At 56.2% G+C, this 19,090-nt stretch overlaps 1 protein-coding gene across 3 annotated transcripts; it reads right to left on the bottom strand.

The window, feature by feature from the left end:
* Positions 1-928: 928 nt before the first annotated feature.
* On the bottom strand, positions 929-17,823 carry ISM2 (isthmin 2). Of its 3 annotated transcripts, XR_013386576.1 has the most exons (7): positions 17,614-17,823; positions 8,798-9,040; positions 6,540-6,894; positions 2,880-3,482; positions 1,606-1,691; positions 1,344-1,478; positions 929-1,058 (listed from the first exon to the last, which is right to left on the bottom strand). XR_013386576.1 is itself a non-coding variant. In XM_077910166.1 (4 exons), the coding sequence occupies exons 1-4, from the start codon at positions 17,737-17,739 to the stop codon at positions 2,965-2,967; spliced, it is 1,242 nt and encodes a 413-aa protein (XP_077766292.1). In that variant the 5' UTR covers positions 17,740-17,823; the 3' UTR covers positions 1,861-2,964. The 3 variants fall into 3 exon arrangements, 1 of the variants encoding a protein (XP_077766292.1); XR_013386577.1 differs by lacking the exon at positions 1,606-1,691; XM_077910166.1 differs by lacking the exons at positions 929-1,058; positions 1,344-1,478; positions 1,606-1,691 and having other exon boundaries at positions 1,861-3,482.
* Positions 17,824-19,090: the final 1,267 nt, after the last annotated feature.

Consider the following 19,090-nt stretch of genomic DNA (forward strand, 5'->3'; position numbering starts at 1 on the left):
TTGAGAAGTACCTCAACCTGTTACGAAAATCTATTTGTAGTAGAGGAGCCAAAGAAGCACATTTGGAAAAAAATAAAAATAAAAAATAAAAATAAACTAAAAAATAAAAAGAAGCATATTTGGGATCTTTTGGTGATTAACAGGACAAAGGCCCTGAAACATTCTGTGTTCTGACAAACAAGGGAAGTCAGCAGGACCTGGCAGGGTTCGTACCACTGGTTGTTTTAAACCCTTGTAAGAATTTAATTGAACTGGTCTTGCCTAACGTAGGACCCTTTATGAGACACACCAGACAGAGAAAAATCAGGCAAAACCATTCTGGTGACTGGGGCAGCTAAACTAGAAACAGTGATGGTGGGCAGCCCCGGTGGCTCAGCAGTTTAGCGCTGCCTTCAGCTCCGGGGCATGATCCTGTAGACCCAGGATCAAGTCCCATGTCAGGCTCCCTGCACGGAGCCTGCTTCTCTCTCTCTCTCTCTCTCTCTCTCTCTCTCTCTGTCATAAGTAAATAAAATCTTAAAGAAAGAGTGATGGTGATTGTGCTGGATGCATGGCCACCGAGGGCTGTTTGGGAGAGGAAGAACAGCTAGTCAAGACGGTGACCTCACCAACACTGGACCCAAACAGGGTGACACCCCTCTGCCCCGCCCCCGGGCTCTGGTACTAACGGCTCCTAAAATCCTCCTTTTAGCAGGGTCAGTGACCCCTCCATCACTGTTTCTCCCCCCACACACCTGTGCCCTGAGCCTGCAGCCACCTGCACAGTGCCTCTTTCTCCTTTGTAGACTTTGAATAAACACCATTTTAGAGGTGACCTGCTCTCCAGCCCCTTTATCTTCTGTCATCTATGGCCTGACATAGTAGCAGTTTCGTCTGTCACTTACAGATCAAAAATGTGGCCGGCCAAACTCAATTTGGGTAATCGACAGACACTAGGTACAGATTTAATTTAGACAATGTGTTCAAGTGTTTAATAAAGTTTCTGCTGGGGCACTTGGGTGGCTCAGTCGGTTGGGTGGCCAATTCTTGATTTCAGCTCTGGTCATGATCTCAGGGTCCTGGAACGGAGCCCCCTCTCAGGCTCTGCACTCAGCATAGAGTCTGCTTGGGATTCCTTCTCTCCTTCTCCCTCTGCTCCTCCTCCCACTCATTCTGTCTCTCAAATAAATTTTTAAAAATTTCTGCTAAAGGATAATTAAAATACCCTGATTCCCCGAGATGAGAGAAAGGGAATGAATTTGGATCCCATCTGGTGACTTGATCTAGCGTCTCTGGCCCTATAATATTTTAGTTGTGCCACAGTATTTTTAGAATGTGGTCCAGGACCAGACTAATAAACTTACCTCCAGGTGTGATGGTTATGGAAACATCTGGCTCTCTGAGCATCTCTAGGCGATGGCTCTGGACACACCTTGTCTCATCCTACTTTCTGATGTGTCTCTGTTCTTCCCCAAATGCCAGGAGTGACAGTGCAGGGTCTGTTAAGGGGAGCAACCAAGGCAGGGTACAGGTCCACTTCCGTCATCTTCCGGGTGTAATCCTTTGGCAACTCTGTGTCAGATCCCCTGGCAGCAAACCACATCCACTGGAGTGCATGCAACTTACCTCTGACTTGGAAGTCCTCCTGTCCCCAAGAACTAGTGAAGGTGCCCCTGAGGTCCAGCCAGCTCCTCCCTGCCTCCCAGGCAACTCTGTAGAAGTGTGAGTAGGGATAACTCACATCTACATCTAACCTCTGCACTTTGGGAGCTCTGCCCGCCCAGCTGGGTTAGGGAGTCACAACGCTGGGGGGCTTGGCTTGGGCTGCAAACAGGGCTCCCTATACCTCTACTGAGGCTCCACATTCTTCATCAAACAGAATTTGAAAATAAAGTGCTTTATTGCTGAGGATCACAAAGAGCTTCAGGGCAGCTATCTAGGAGCTGAGGTCCCCACCTTTTGGATCTTTTGTGAACAGGACAGTTGGGACTTCAGCATTTCAACCCCACAGAAGGCAAGAAAGTATGGTTGGGGGGGGGGCGGTGGTGGTGAGAGGGGCAGGGAAGAAGCACAAGGTGTGCTAGGAGAGCTGCTTATGTGCAGCTCTGAGCTCGGGGCATGCAATCACATCCACTTGGGAGCATGAAGTGGGCCGTGGTGGGAGTATTGACACCACAGAAATGACCCGAATCTGGGCTTCCCTGCCACCACGCCTGACCAGAGAACTGTTTTACCAGTTCCCCATGGTGCACACCCTCCCAAGTCGGTTGTGAGCGCACCCCAAGCCTGCTGGCTGTGCCCATTCAGGGCAACACCATCTCCCAGGCCCTCACACTCCTACAACCCAGACAGAACAGAGGTGCTGGACAAAGAAAGGGACCCAAATGGGTTGACCCATTCCCTGCCTGGAGCCAGCCCTTGTCTAGGTCGCCTCAGCCTGTCTGTCCTCATTCGGCCCCACTGGTTGACTTCCACCCTACACCAAAGTGCTGTCCACCAAAAGGCAGCTCGGAGCAGAGGATAACCTCTAACAGGGACCCCGTCTTGGTGTGCGATGGCTCCCAGCAGGTGGGGGACAGGGACCTCTAACAACCACCCAGAGAGGAGGGCTGCTCACTAGGCTGGCTGTCCACCTCCCAGCACAGGTCAGGGTGTGCGTGGAGAGCCCGGCTCTCACCTGTGCCCAGAGCCACTGATGGCAGAAGAGCCCAGCTCAGGGGCAGAGGGAGGAAATGAGGGGCGAGGCTGGGACAGCGCCCCAGGGGTCAGGAGAGGGCAGCCCCGCAGACACACATCTCCCCCGTCCACCCAGTGACTCAGGGGGCTGAGCTCCCTCCCGCACCCCGGGCCCTGTACCCTCCACCGCGTCCCCAGCCGCGCACGGACACCGGGCTGCTGACCTGCCCTGGGTTCACAGGCAGGGGGCCTGTCCGGGTCGGGCAGAGGCAGGGCAGAGGCAGGGTGAGGGCCGCGCCCGCGCCCCCGCTAGTACTCCTTGGCCTCCTGCAGCTGCGCCAGGTACTCCTCCTCGGGGGGGTTGTCGGCGCAGGCCCGGCCGTTGTTGGGGGGCCGCGCGGCGTGGTAGCGGCTCCAGTCCCCCTTGCAGAGGATCCAGGGCAGCGTGTCCACCTTGAAGTGCAGCTCGGGCGAGAAGTCGGTGCTGACCAGGTCGGGGGCGCCTGCGCCCTTGCCCCGCGTCAGCAGCCGGCTGCCCGCGTCGTAGCAGCAGTGCTGGGCGGCCAGGGTGCTGCTCTCCACCGACCGCAGCGAGCGCAGGCAGAAGCGCGCCGTGGGCTGGTACACGTCCAGGTGCTCCCGCGGGCCGCTGGCGTCCCTCCAGCGGAAGCTGCGGCCCCGGCGCTCGTCCTGCAGGCTCACGGCGCGGGCCTCGGCCTCCAGCGGGTACGCGCACGGGCAGCTGGGCAGGTCCTGCAGCACCCGGCGCAGGTACTCGGCCAGGAAGTCGCTCTTGCAGTTCAGCCACTTCTCGCAGCTGTCCACATCTGCGGGGGGGTGGGGGTGGGGGACGGGTCAGCCCCCTGGTGGAGGGGGCCGCTGATCGAGGGCCGAGGCCTGGATGCCTGGACAGAGAAGGCCCCACGGCAGAGCTGGGCGCGCCGGCCAGGCCTCCCCCAACGACAGAGAGGGGCTCCCGCCCGCCACCCAGGAAGCAAGAGGCAGCCACTCAATGGATGCTGGCCCAGGGGCCGGGGCGCTGAGTGCGGCCAGGGCGTCTCCCTTCACCCCCTGGATGGTGGGAAAGATCTGGGATCTTGGGGAAGGAGCTGGGGTGATGCGGGCGGCATAGACAGCTGTCTTAAGCCAGTGGTAAGAAAGCGTTGCACTGTCTTCACCATTGATCCACTCTTGTTCTTACCTCCTTCTCAGGCTCACTCTGTCTGTGTCACTCTGTGTCCCACTGTGGCCCCCTCTGTCTGTGCTGTCCTCCTCCCTTCTCTCTCTTGGACATGTGGCCTCTGACTCCGGCCACACAGAACAAATTGCTCCTTCGCCTCTGCCCCAGAACTTCTGGGCACGCTCTGCGCGGCGCCGTGCTGAAGTTGGTCATGTGTGCCTCTCCTCCTAGGACCCGAGCTCCTCGAGGGCAGATCCCCAGCCTCAGCCTTCCAGGAATCCCCTGCCCCGCACAGCACCAGGCGCGCCACCCCAGCTCAGGATGCTTCTCGGTATTGAGCACAGGCAGCTGCCTACCTCCTTGTGGGGTGCAAGTGACCTCAAGAGATGCAGAGGCTGAATATCCTAGTCAAAGCACAGCCTGCTCCCAAGCTGCTGGAAGGAGCGATTCTAAACTCCTGGCCCCTGACCTGTTTCTGCCAGGACCCCTTCCCACACAGAGCCTGCCCGGGTACCCCCGAGTGATCAGTCGTGGAAGCCGGGATATCCCCCTCCCATCCTGCAGCCAGGCAGAAGGGGCCCCACAGCGTGATCTCCAGGTTCTGTGGCTCCCATCAGGACCCTCTTCCCAGCAGGAATATCAGGCTGAGAAAGGTCAGTGGCCTGGTTAGGGGGACCTAGAAATCCTAGGGCCCCTTTGCTGGGGAGGCTAATCTTCCAGCTGGAACATGTACTTTGTCTCTGTGGATGGAGGTGAGATTATCTGTGCAATGATACTCCGCCCTCCCCATGAGGTTCTCCCCCAACCCCAGGAGCAGGGCCTAGCTCCTCACTGACCTGGGCTGAGCATGTCCGTAGCATTGTGGGCCAGTGGCTGCTACCCCTCACTGGGGAAGCCCAAGGGGTCCTTCTCCTCGGTGCCTTTGGGAAGAGAGGAGGCCAGACTGGTGGGCCCCGGGGCACCTCTGTGCTCCCAGTGGGGAAGCCCAGCCCTCACCAGGCTCTTGGTGGCCACAGCATCCGGGACGGGCCTGGGCCGAGGCAGGACCACCACATTTGTGAGCTTCCTGCATCTCCTCTCTCAGCACCCCTCAAACAAGGCCCGCAGCAGTGTAAGCCGCTGCCTCTGCAGGCTCCAGGGCGCGGCTCCTCTCACCAGGACAAGGGGGCAGGTCACAGACCGGGGACTCGGCGGCAGTGCAGGCCTAGCCGCAGGGACGAGTCCTTCTCTGGTTGCCGCTGCTGCAGCTCCCACTGCAGGGAAACCAGGGGTTCCACTCCTCTGGAAGCTCATCATCTGGGTCAAGGCAGGGAGCCAGGGGTGAGTGGGCACTGGTGCCAATTAGCAGAAGGCGCCCCGTCCTCAGGAGGACGCCGCCCATGCCAGGGCTCCCAGCCTAGTGGACAAAGCGTGGGCTGGATCTCAGCCCCTACCTGTCCCTCAGCTGGGGGCCCCTGTAGAGTGGACCCCCATGCGAATCATGTCAGTCAAAACCATGGCCAACAAGACTGCCCTGGCACTGGGATATAAAGGAAGTTCCTGACTTCCCACATTAGGGGCCCCGTCCTGGTCTGAGGAACCTGATATACACTCTGACTGCATGTACAGCCCTCTGGCTGCACAGGGTTGAGACCTGGAGGGTAGGGGGTATCTGTGGAACCCCCAAAGTACTGACATAGCCAACTCTCTTCTCACTTCCCAGGCAGGTCTGAGCAGGCAGGTACCAAGAGTTTAAAGAAAATTAATGGGAGAAAAGTTGAAAAGGCATGAAAATTCTGCTAGTTTACATTATTTGGTGAATGGGGGAAAGTCTGCTGTGCCTTAGTCTTAATCATGGCACCACCGTCCAAGGACGAAACACCAGGGGCTCTGGGGAGAATGGCTGCAACTGCACATGAAACAGGTCCATGCCCAGGGAAACCTGAAGTGCAGCATAAAAAAAAAGAACTGGGGGGTCACCTGGGTGGCTCAGTGGTTGAGCTCAAGGCGTGATCCTGGGATCCCAGGATCAAGTCCTACATCAGGCTCCCCACGGGGAGCCTGCTTCTCCCTCTGCCTGTGTCTCTGCCTCTCTGTGTCTCTCATGAATAAATAAATAAAATCTTAAAAAAAAAGAACTGGGGGCTGGCCAGGCATGAGGGAGCATTTTCTAGACTGTTTGTGCTGTTCTGTTGTTTTCCAACAAAAACAACCAATATTTACTTTACTATATGCTGGCACTTTATGTGTATTAACTCCCTTAATACCGTCTACCCCCAGTCTCCATTTAGAGAGGCAGGAAATGAGGCATAGAGAGGTTAAGTAACTTGTCCAAGGCCACTCAGCTGGAAGCGGCAGAGCCAAGATTCAAACCGACACAGTCTGAAAAGAAGGTCAGTTGTGACTGGTGGGGTTTATAATATTTCCTGATTTGTTGGCAACTGATAGCTAGGAATATATATAAAATTAACAAGTGTCCGTTTTGTTTAGGGTGTCTCAGGGCCGTTGCGAAGGTCAAATATTTGGGAAAAAAAAACCCTCCAAATTTTGCAAGCTATGGGTGATGTTGCTACGTAGGGGGTGATGGTGTTTCTACAAGCCTAAACTCCGGGTTTCCACAGCTGTCCCTGCTCAGGAAGCTCTCAGGACTCTCTCAAGCCCCATTTCCACTCAGGACCTCCAGATGCAGCTGCCCGGGATGCCAAGATGGGGGAGGGGTGCTCACCATAGCCATCAGGCTCCTTGAAGGCCCAGTCCCCAGGGGCCAGCCAGCCCTGCTCCCAGCTGCCTGTGGCCCCACTGAACCCAAGCTCCTCCTCGTCATCGCTGTCCTCCTGGTCCTCACTCTCGCTGTACTCTACAGGGTAATCCTCCTCTGCCTCCTCTTCCTCCTCCTCTTCTTCCCCTGGGGCTCTGCCCTTGAGATCAGTCCTTCCCTCCTCTCCCTCTAGATACCCCCAGAATAGGGGCCAGAAGAGCTCCTTGGTGGGCAGCCAGCTTGAGGCATCCTGTGGCCAGCGATTGCTGGGTAGGTCCATCTCCACCTTGGCCTGCGGATCCTCCACCACCTCGATGGTCACCTGCAGAGGGTCAGACATAGGCTGGCCAGTGAAGGAGGGCTCAGAGCAAGACTCCAAGGAGAGGAGAGGTGACAAGCAAGGGGGATCAGGGGTAGAGGCCCCACCTTCCCTCCAAACCACCTCATTCTCTTCACCAAACTTCCTGGCTTCCCAGGGCCCATGAGGTCACAATTTAAGACTTGGCTGTGCAGGGCAGCCCCGGTGGTGCAGCGGTTTAGCGCCGCCTGCAGCCTGGGGTGTGATCCTGGGGACCCTGGATCAAGTCGCACATCAGGCTCCCTGCATGGAGCCTGCTTCTCCCTCTGGCTGTGCCTCTGCCCGCCCCCCCCTCCCCGCCCCTCTCTTTCTGTCTCTACGAATAAATAAATAAGATCTTTAAAAAAAAAAAAAAAAAAGACTTGGCTGTGCATCAGAATCACCTTGATATTTCAGACTCCCTGACCCAACTATAAACATGTTTTAAACTAACTGGGGCCAGGCATGGTGGCTTTAACACGTGCCAGGCTAGAGACCCACTAGTTTAAGAGAAGCTGGCTGTGAACTGTGACTCCAGCAGCCTGCAGGCTGCCCACCCTCAGGAGCCATTAACAGCCCTGGGGCTCACTGTAGGACTGGAAACTAATGCGAAGATAGCAAACTTCCATAGTGGCCCCTGGTCAGGGGAGGTGGTGGTAGGGGGCCTGTAAGGGGGGGCAGGGAGGGTCCCCTCACTTGCCACACTGTGGCCGGAAAATAAGGAACATAAAATCATTTATGTGAAAGTGAACTTTGCAGACATTATCTTGGGCTATTATAAAATAATATGAGGTTACAGGGACACCTGGGTGGCTCAGCGGTTGGAGGTCTGCCTTCAGCTCAGGGCGTGATCCTGGGGTTCCAGGATCAAGTCCCACATTGGGCTCCTTGCATGGAGCCTGCTTCTCCCTCTGCCTGTGTCTCTGCCTCTCTCTCTCTCAATCTGTCATGAATAAGTAAATTAAATCTTTATAAAATAAAATAAAATAGTATGAGGTTACTGAACAAAATTGGGGGGAAAATCAGCAAAATATAATGAAAAAAATTAAAATCACCCACACTCCATCTCTGACAGATAACATTTTGATGATTAAACTTCCAGGTTTTACACACACACACACACACACACACACACTTTTTTTTTTTTTTAAGATTTATTTATTTATTCATGATAGAGAGAGAGAGAGAGAGGGAGAGAGGCAGAGACACAGGAGGAGGGAGAAGCAGGCTCCATGCCGGGAGCCCGACGTGGGACTCAATCCTGGGACTCCAGGATAGGGCCCTGGGCCAAAGGTAGGGGCTAAACCGCTGAGCCACCCAGGGATCCCCACACACACACTTTTAAACAATTTTAGAATATTAGATTTTACACTTTTTTGTGGCCTTTTCTCTTTTCATGAAAGTGTTTGGCAAACTGTAGATGCTGCTACTATCCGGGATTGAGGCCTGGTGTGGAAAACATAAACTAGAATCCCACTGGCCCCATAGAGCCCCTCGGGGGCAGCCCCCCACTACCAGCCCATCCTATTGTGCACTCAACCAACCCTGCAGTAAGGGTTGGGCCTGGGGGAAGGCCACAGGTCCCTCCCCACCCCATATTCCCGGAAGCCTCTGCTGCTCACGAAGCTTCTCTATTCGTTTGGTCCCCATGACGGCCCTGCCAGGGCTGTTTGTCCCTTGCCATGGACTAGAAAACCCAGGCTCAGGGGCCCTGCGCCCTGCTCAGTCTGAAGCTGGGAAGTGGAGGAGGGGTACTCCCACGACTCCATCTTCTGTGACCCAAACAGGACCCCTGCCCTCCAAGGAAGGATGGGGACACCTGACCTCAGGGTGGAGCCCTTCAGCCTAGCTCCTCTCTGGATGACCACGGTCCTCCTGTAGCTCTCACCTGGATGTTGGGGTTTGGGGCACTCAAGTCTGTGTTGGCCAATCCTGGCAGCTTCTGCAGCTCAAGCAGCAAGGGAGCATCCTCCAGGGTCCTGGGAGGGGTCGCCTTGTCTGGGCTCAGGGCTGCTGGCTCACTGAGAGCCCGGCGCCTGTGCCGGCGTGGCCCTGCCTGGAAGCGGGTTCTGGGGAGCGGTGGGATCCCCTCTTCTTCCCTAGGAGAGCTGCGATCTGGGGAGGCTGGTACCTGAAGGAGAGAGGTGGGAGGGAGGGGTGACTGGGCAGTTAATAGACCACATGCCTCAGAGTTCCCCAGGGCCCCTGCCCCGGAACAGACAGGGGGCCTCCTGTCAGCAGGAAGCCCCAGAAAGGCCAGCAGGGAAGTGAGGGGCAGACCTGGGCCTTCCCCCAGCAGGCCACTGGCCCTCCCAAGCTGTCCACGTGGGGGGGCTGTATTCCTTAGCATCTCCACCCACTGCTACCCTCCTCCACCCGCCCACCTGGGGCCTGGCACCTTTGCCCACTCCAGGTGCTGGTCCAGCTGCCTATCTGTGTTAATTCCCCACACCGACCAGCGCCATAGGGTCCACACTGGGACCGTCCCTGCTTCTGCTCAGATAGTAAGTAAAAGACTCTGGTTGTCTCCGACTCTGCTCAGACAGTGGGACACTGGGGAGTCCATCCACCTACTTCCGGGCTGCAGCCATTGCTCAGGTCTCTACCACAGGACGGGAAGAGCACTGTCCAGAGCTGCCTTTCTGAGTCTCAGGGGCTGGGAGCCTCTGGATCCTGCTCTGCTTGGTCCACAGCCTTGACCCCATCTCCCACCTCATATCTGAAGCGGTGTGAAAAAACACAGGTCTGGACAGTCAGATCAGCTTGGGCTCAAGTCCCAGCTCTGCCTCTTACTAGCTCATTCAACTTGATCTACAAAATGAGGATAATTCTTACCTGGAAGGACTGTCATAATTATCAACCATTTCCACAGCATCTGTGTGCCAGGCATTATTATTTTTTTAAGATTTTATTTATTTATTAGAGAGAGAGAGAGAGAGAGAGAGAGAGACAGGCAGAGGGAGAAGCAGGCTCCATGCAGGAAGCCCGACATGGGACTCGATCCCAGGTCTCCAGGATGATGCCCTGGGCTGAAGGCGGCACTAAACTGCTGAGCCACCCGGGCTGCCCGCTGGGCATTATTCTAAACACTTAATCACTCATTTCATCCTCCCAACAACCCTCAGAGGTAGGTGCTAGCTGTCATCTCCACATGGACAATTGAAACTAAAACACAGAGAAGGCAAGTAACTTGCCCAAGGTCACAGAGACATTTAGTGGTAGAGCCAGGATTTGAACCAGAGAGTCTGGGCCTACAGCCCACATTCTTTTTTTTTTTTTAAGGGTTTACTTTTAAGTGATCTTTACACCCAAAGTGGGGCGCAAAGCCACAACCCTGAGATCGAGAATCACACGCTCTACCAGCTGAGCCAGCCAGGCGCCTCAGAGCCCACACTCCTAACCGTTACCCTCTGACACTACAGGCAGGAGTGTGCAGAGTCTACTTCACATTTCAGAGGCTTATTCAGCCTAGTTTCTCACTATGACTTTCTTTTCTTGGGTTGGAAAAGAGAATCAGAACCTTCAGTTTCTCCCTTTTAGCCCCCTCCCTTCAGTCTTCCGCAGACACCTGGCTCCAAGGCTTCTGCATTAATCACTGTGGGCCCTTCTGAGCTTGGCCCTGGTGTCTGCTGCTGAGTCTATGTGTTCTGGTCTAAACAGCCGGGCTGGATGAGCAGAGGATGGACAGATGAGTAATAGAATGACTCGGCCCCTTCGCTGACCAGTCTGGGAGGCCTGGCACATCCTCATATCCTTCCTTCCTGGCAGCTCCTACCCACAATGCCACCAAAGCCCTAACTGTCCCCATGACTTGGTTCAGTGGCTCCTCTGTCACCTCTGGGGTATGAAGACAGGCAGTCTCAGGACATCAGGACTTCAGAGTCTGCAGCCTTCCTGGCTGATGTGGATGTTGCTGCCTTGTGAGCAAATAGGGCAGTGGTTCTCATCTGAGGACATCTGGCAATGTCTGGAGACATTTGAGATTGTCACAATCAGAGAGGGATGCTATTGGCCCTGGTGGGTGAGGCCAGAGATCCCACGACACACAGGACAGCCCCCACAAAAATTACCCAGCCCAGAATGTCAACAATGCTGTGGTTAAGAAGTTCTGCTCCTGGGGGGCCTGGCTGGGTTAGTCAGAAGGGCATGTGATTCTTGATCTCAGGATCATGAATTTGAGTCCCTCCCTGGGTATAGAGATTACTTAAATACATACATATGTGGATAAATAAACTTGAAAAAAGAAAGAAAGAAACCCTGCCCTGAAGTCAGGCTGCTTAGGTCTAAATCCCTGAATAGCCTGCTTCTGACCTGTGGGACCCGGACAGGGGACATAACCTCTGTGAGCATCCTTATCTGTAAAACAGGAACAGTGATGGGAAAGACCTGGTACCCAGCAGGTGCTCAGAATGTTTGTTTCCAGCCCTCTTTAACCTCGCCACTCCTTGGTGCCCAGGTGGACCAGATGAAGAGCAAAGGCCATAGGAAGCCATGGCTAAACATCACAGCCACACACTCCACCCTCCTCTGGAGCCACTCTTGGAGCCTCCTGCCTGTGTTTCAGGCCCGAGGGAAACCCAGGAGTGGAGTAGAGGGGGGACATCAGTCTTAGTTTGGGTTTCTTCAGAAGCCAACCCTGACAAAGAACTCAAGGGCAACCTGTTCCTTTGGAAGGCGATTCCAAGAGACACCAGCAGAGAGCAGGGGCATGAGTCAGGGACAGGAGGCAGCTAATAAAGAATGCTCCATCAAGATAGTGACCGTGGTGGACAAGTGGAGCTCAGCTCCCACTTAGGAGCTTCAGTCACTCCCCCAGAAGCGAGAACCTGGGCCACATACCTACAGATCCCACCAGTCATTGGTTGAGGGCTGCCCGGTGGAGGAGAGGATGTGTTCCCCAGGCACCTCAGGCTTGCCACGTACAGCTCAGAACAGGCCCTCTGGCAGCTGGACACTGGCAATCGTAAGTAAGGCCTGTAGGGATATGGGCAGAGTCCCCAGAGCTCTGACTTGTATTGTCTGAGCACATCTTCCCTACCAGCCCTGGGCTAGGCCATTTATGCACCTCCTATCACCCCAGCTAGAGCACAGGTAGGACTCTTTGCTCTATTCCTGCTGTATCCTGTGCCTAGCACAGTGCCTGGTACACAGGAGGAGCTCAATAAATCATTGCTGAGTGACTGGATGAAGGCGAGCAACCCCGAGAGCTGAATGTGACTGTCTCTAGGTTAATGATGAGGCTATGGAGGCTCAGACAGGGGAAGGGATTTGTGTGAGGTCACCATAGCCACAGTATCAGAGCTTGGGTTCGAACTCAGCTCAGCCTGATGTCAACACCCATGCACGGGTGCACGCACGATGACAGCCCTTCGTGAGCACCACCTCTGTACTCACAAAGCACTTCCACTTTTGTCATCTTGCTGGCGGCTGAATGTAGTGGTAATGAGTATAGGCTGGAGGCCACACGGCCTGGGTTCAAATCCCAACTTGTACATTTACTAGCTGTGACCTCGGGCAGGTTAACCCAACCTGTGCTTGCCCTACATCCTCCCTCCATAAATTAAGGACAGGGCAGTCTCTGCCTTGCATGGTTGCTGAGGTAGGACGACGGTTGCCTCAAACATGGCAAGTGTGCGGTGAGCCTTACCTAGAGTGGTGACAGATGGTTTTAGGGAAACAGGAGACTAGCCCCTCTCACCAGGCACCATTAGTTCTTCACATCTTAATTGGTCTCAAGTCCCCAGCACCGCCACTGACGCAGGAACTCGGAGGGGGTGTGTATTCCCTTGGCCTGAATTCTGAGGCTCCGGCACATTCAAGAACACCTGTCCTATCCCACAGGACCACCTCCCCCATCTGCTACGCTGGCATGTGGAGCTTCACGCTTGTACAAATACCCAAGTCTTTTCTTTTGGGGAAAGGTGTCAATGCCCAGATAGACAGGAGATGTATAGATATACGCCAAGATCTATCCCCACCGGTCTCTCTCTCTCTCTCTCTCTTTCTCTCACACACACACACACACACACACACACACAGAGGCCCATGTGTATCCCCCCAGGCTTGGCCCGGCAGCCCTGCCCCATGTGTTTCCAGTTAACAGAAAGCCCCCGTGCGTACAGGCCTCCCCGTGCTGCATGGACCTGCCTGCTCACCTGCTTCAGCACCCGCACCATTCCCCTGACCTCCCTTCCCTCCGCCTCAGGGGTCAGGAACTGCTCTGGACGATGAAACCCAGTGGCCAGGTGCAGCCCAGCACCTCCGTCCCTGCAGCCCCAGCTCCTGAGGCCCACGCCCACCGGTACAGAGCCAGGCCGCACACACGGTCACCCCAGCCTCCCGGGGGGGCTGGAGACCTAAGCACTCAACAGCAGCTGCCCCTTTAGGTAGGCCAGAGGACCAGAGGCAGAGGAGGGGCTGGACTTCGCGCCCCCACCCCCCCGGCACGCACTAATCCAGCCCACCTTGCACCCAGCGGAGACCTCAGAGCTCCTCGCTCTAATAAGAGTACGACCGAGAGCGCACCCTGCAAGCACCAGGCCTGGCTTCATGCCGTGTGCCCTGGGGACTGGCACAGGCTCTGCAGCTGATTTATTTTATTCTATTTTTTAAAGATTTTATTTATTTATTCATAGAGAGAGAGAGAGGGAGAGAGAGAGGCAGAGACAGGCAGAGAGAGAGACACAAGCAGGCTCCATGCAGGGAACCTGACGCAGGACTCGATCCCGGGTCTCCAGGACCATACCCCAGGCTGCAGGCGGCGCTAAACCGCTGCGCCACGGGGCTGCCCTCTGCAGCTGACTTAACGCTCTGCTGCTGCCATCTTGAAACGCTTAGAGGCCCCAAGTTCTCATTCTGCCCTGGGCCCCTCCAACTCTAGTCAGCGCTGCCACGCAGGCTCTGTGTACTGACTCACTGACGTCTCACGACCCTTTGGGCAGTTGCTAGCATCATCCTCACTTCATAGATGGGGCAGCCAAGCCTCAGGGAGGTAAGGGAACTTGGCTGGGGCCACACAGGGGGCTGGCAGTACAGGACTCGAGGCCGATGGTCTGGCTGGAGGGTCTGTGCGCTTATGCCCTGGGCTTGACCAACTCCAGGCAAGGGCTGAACCTTCCGGTTCACCGACTGCCACTCAGGTGCAGAATGTGCCCAATGCCCAAAACAGGAGAGCAGGATGTTCTACTTTTCACATCTACCTTTCCCTCTGATCTTCATAACCACCAAGTGAGGGGCAAAGGGGAGGACAAGCTTAGGACACCGAGGGCCAGTGAGGAGAGGACTTGCCTGGGACTCCCCAGCAGCCCAGCCTCCTGGCCCCCGTTCCTATTCTTCCCTTTCTCCCTCAACCAGCTTTCCAGTAGTTCCAAATTCTAAGCAGAAAGAACGGTCTGCAGGGAGGGTGACGGTCATGATCAGGGTCAAGGAGGTAGCCGGTTGCGGGCAAAGCCATAAGCTTGGCATCACGCACACCTGGGTGCCAATCCCCCTGGTGACACTCACTCACTGGGCTAGAAAGTGGGCACACCCCAACCAAAGAAGACCAACCTGCAGGAAAATACCTGCTTCTTGGTGCCAGGGCCTGGCAGTGGGACCTTTCAACCCACCCTTCCTGCGACCCAACCCTTGATGCCAGGCAAGTGGCTGCACGATGACCAGGACCGAAGTGCTGACTCAGCACCCTGACCCATGTGTGTGATGCTGCCCCAGGCCGGCAGGCTCCCTCCCCTGTGCCTGAGCTCTTCACTCTTGGCCCCTACCCTCATACATGCGTCTGTCCATCCACCCCTGGAGACCAAACCCCTGTGGCTACAGCAGGATCTCCTGCAGCTTTGCCCCATGTGGGACCCTTCATGCGGGACAGTCCGTGCAGCCCAGAGGAGCTGTCCTTTCTCACTTCTCTCTTCCCTATTTCCCCTCTCCATCATCCTCTTGTGGTCTCAAGTCCCCGACCCTGTTCTTCCCCACCTGAGCCCATAGGTCTTCCCTTGCCTGCCCAGGAGGTGGTGGTGCCAGGGCGAGGTTTCCAGAGGCCCTGGAATAAAGCCACGCTGGGTTTCTATCCTGGCTCACCACTTACTAGCTGCAGAAGTGCAGGCTAGTTATTAGACCCACTGTCAGTTTCGTCATCCCAAAAATGAGGAGAACAAGACAAAGGACACAACATGCCAGGCGCTGTGGCCGTTTGGGTGGTGTTCTCACCCTAACTAGAGCAGAAGACACCCAAGGCAGAGCTCTGTCATTCTTTGCTCGACTAGCACCCACCAACCCCTTGTAACGACGATGCCACACATGTGTATGGTGCTTTCTCACCCAGCAGGCGGTTCTCTCATTCGATTGTGGGGGTAAACTGAGGCTCAGCAACAGGCCTGCCCAGAGAGAGGGTGGCACATTTCGTTCATGATGCTGATGATTTTAAGACTTTTCAAGACTTTGGATGACCCGGCTGGGAAGATGCACCATAAGACCCCTGGTATAGTTCTTGAAACGACAAACCTGGCTCCTAATCTCAGGCTTACTGGCTCTGTGCCTTGATTTTCCCCTCTGGAAAATGGGAATAACACCCGGGTCAGAGTGATGTGACAATGAAATAGCATCACATAAAGTACTTTGCACTGACCCTGCAAGGCCCAGGGAAGGCTCATGTCCCTGCAGTCATCCTGTACTTTTAGATCAAGGCCGGTTTATGTTCTTCAGCTTCTTAAAAGTCTTTGGATTGTCAGTTTTTTCTGACATATTACCTCAGGCCCCAGAGTAGCAGTCTGTCTTATCTCAACGTGATTTCTTAACCTTGATGTGGAAGAGCTTTAATACACATCTGAAGCGACGTTTGAGCTGGATGGGATCATGGAGATGACTTAGCCCCTTATTTTAAATGTCAGGAAATCAGGGACACGTGGGTGGCTCAGTGGTTGAGCTTTTGTCTTCGGCTCAGGGCATGATCCCAGGGTCCTGGGATCGAGTCCCGCACTGGGCTCCCTTTATGGAGCCCGCTTCTCCCTCTGTCTGTGTCTCTGCCTCTCTGTATCTCTACTGAATAAATAAATAAAATCTTTTTTAAAAAGTCAGGAAATCATCCAAGGAGAATCATACATGAGTTAATAACCCACTGGGAATAGAACCCCAGGCCCTGGGCTCCACACTGTTTTTCCTTCATGGCACTGATTTGCTTTAACATATTTTTGAGGGTTCCACTAGGCCCTAAATTAGGGCTGAGGATATGCCTTTGGCTCTGAAATAACTCATCCTCGAGGCTGGTCTTGGGGGAAAAATTGGCAAATAAAAAATAAAAAATAATCGCAATACAAAGCAGTAAGTATGAAGATAGAAAATACATCAAATGAGTAGGAAAAAATGCCAACTCAATTAATTTTATGACCGCTGTCATCTCCAGCTAGGAGGTGGGACTGGCTGTTCAGTTCCCCTGGATTTGACTACAACACTGGTTGCCAACAATGGGGGGGGGGGTGTCGCTCAGGAAACACTGGGCAATGTCTGGGTCTGTCCAGAAGTGGGTGCTACAGGCATCCAGTGGGTCAAGGCCAGGGATGCTGCTAAATACCCTACGATGCACAACAAAGAATTTTACAACCCCAAATGACAGGAGTGTGGAGGTTGAGAGACTCTGCTCTATAGGATATACTCTCAACAAGGGGCAAAAAAATCTTGGATATTACAATGGTTTGTAACACATCAAAGTACCATAGAACATAGAATCTCTATGGTATTAAAATTTCAGTGGGAAAGGCACTTAGGGGGAAAAATACCCAAAAGTCTCCTTAGCAGGGCAGCATTGAGAAAAAGGTGGATAAAAAGAAAAGAAAAGAAAAGAAAAAAGGCGGATAAACACCAGTCCACAGAGACCCCACGTGCAGGCCGTTGCTTCCCACTGCCTCTGGAGGGCCTCAGCAGTGTGCGCAGACTAGCCCCCCAAGCTCGGGACTCCTGCACCGCCGGACCTCTCCGTGTCCCCATCTGGAAAACATGAAGAACGGGTCTGTCCGCCTCCTAGAACAGCTCGGTGCACGGGAAGAGCCAGGACCCCCGCCACACCAGCCTGCATGCCCTGGAGCAGGTCTGGAGGGTTCTGTCCCCAGGGGGATGAGTGTCCCCTGCAGTCCACGCAGGAACGGCTGGACTGTCGACCCTGGTGAAAGGAGGCAGGTTTTGGCGGACCCTGGTCCCTCCCACGTGTCAACCGCTTCCAACTCGCTCCTCTGTTTTCAGTCGCGTCTCCAAATCCCACTCGCAGACCACCCAGGAAGTAGCCCCTCCCCCACGACTTAGCGACCCCGTCTGCTCTTCCAAGTACGTAGGAGTATCAAGTTTCCCGGCTGATGTTACCGCCCCGCAGGTCGGAAGACCCCACTCACTGCCTCATCTCATCTCAATTCACACCCAAAGGGGCTCAGATCCTTTGCAGGTTTGACCGGAGGCCGCACCGGCGGGTTATTCCGACGGTCGAACCTCGGCAACTCCGCGCGGCGCCGCCTTCCCCCGTCCGCGCTCCAAGCCCCTCTGGGAGCGCGGCCCCGGACAGGAGGGCTGCAGGACAGGTTCGCTCAGGGCGCGGCGGCCGCGGGCGGGGGCGCCGGGCTGCTCCGCGGGGCCCGGCGGCCCTGGCCCCCTGCCCGCCCCCTGCCCGCCCCCTGCCCCGCGCCCGCCCTCGGGGGTCGCCGCTCGCGCCCCCGCCCCGCCGCTCACCTCCGCCAGCCTCGCGGGGCCCCGGGGCCGCGGCTTCCTCAGGGGGAGCGCCCGGCCCGCGGCCAGCAGCGCCGCCAGCAGCCCCACGCCGAGCAGCAGCCCCGCGCGGCCGGGCAGTCGGGGCATCGTCTCCCTCTCGGCGCCGCTCCCACCGCGCCTCCCGAGCGGCTCCCGCGCTGCCGTGCGCGCCCGGCCTCGCCTCCTCCAGAGCCGGGGCGCGCGGGGCGGGGGGCGGGGCCTGGCGCGGGGGCGGGGCCTGGCGCGGGGCGGGGCCTGGCGCGGGGGCGGGGCCTGGCGCGGGGGCGGGGCCTGGCGCGGGGGCGGGGCCTGGCGCGGGGGCGGTGTTGCGCGGGGCGCGGGCCTCCCTGGGGTCAGCGCCCGGTGTCCCCTAGGTCTGGCCGCCCCTCCGCCCTCTGCCGCCGCCGCCGACCGCGGGGGGCCCCAGGACCTGCGCTGGAGCGGAGGTGTGCAAGGACCCCGAGGTGGGGTTGCGGGGTAGGAGGGCCACGAAGTAACTCCTCCCAGGCTCCTCGGCTCCCCTGCTGGAGGCGCGGCCCGAGGGGCACCTGCCCCCCACCGGGCGCCCGATTTGCTCGGGGCGTTCTCAGAGCTCCTCAAACCCGCAGGCCCTGCAGACTCGGGGGTGAAGCTGACGTCCCGGGACAGCCAGCGGCCAGACACGGTTGAGGGAGCGGCCGGAAGACCCCGCCCCGCCGCCGCGTGTCATCCATCCACTTTTATCCTGGATCAGACCGTGGGACCACCCACCCCTTCTGGGGAGACACCGGTGCAGGGGTCCTCACAAGCTAGGGTACCCGGGCCGTGAAACAAAGCCTCGGCTCGTGAGGAAGATGGGGAACTCTGAGGGGCGGTGATGATTTTAGGGGCCTGATGGGGACTGCGAGGGGATGTAAGCACGCGACACGAGGCAGGTGCGGAGGATGGCCCGGAAAGCCAGGTAGTGGCAGCACTTGGGATCCGGGCTTCGCCAAAGTGAAACTCTTGGGGACTGGGCACAGTTCTGAGAAACCACTCCTGTCCCCATCAGCTCAGGACTCTGCAGGGTTTTGAATAGCGCATCACAGGGATTATCGTCTGGGTCTGGAGTTGGCCACGGGGGTTTGCATCTTGCTTTAACCATTTGCTAAGAGGTTGGTATTATTGGACAAGTTCTTTGACCTCTTGGTGCTTTTGTCATTTATAAAAGTGGGTGGGGGGATCCCTGGGTGGCGCAGCGGTTTGGCGCCTGCCTTTGGCCCAGGGCACAATCCTGGAGACCCGGGATCGAATCCCACATCGGGCTCTGGGTGCATGGAGCCTGCTTCTCCCTCTGCCTGTGTCTCTGCCTCTCTCTCTGTGACTATCGTAAATAAATAAAAATTAAAAAAAAAATAAATAAAAGTGGGTGGGGGTTTGTGTGGGTGGGGGAGTACCTACCGCACAGGTGTAAGGAATAAATAAGAATCTACGTTAAGAT

Source organism: Canis aureus, chromosome 9 (genome assembly GCF_053574225.1).
Source record: "Canis aureus isolate CA01 chromosome 9, VMU_Caureus_v.1.0, whole genome shotgun sequence".
Taxonomy (NCBI): Eukaryota; Metazoa; Chordata; class Mammalia; order Carnivora; family Canidae; genus Canis; species Canis aureus.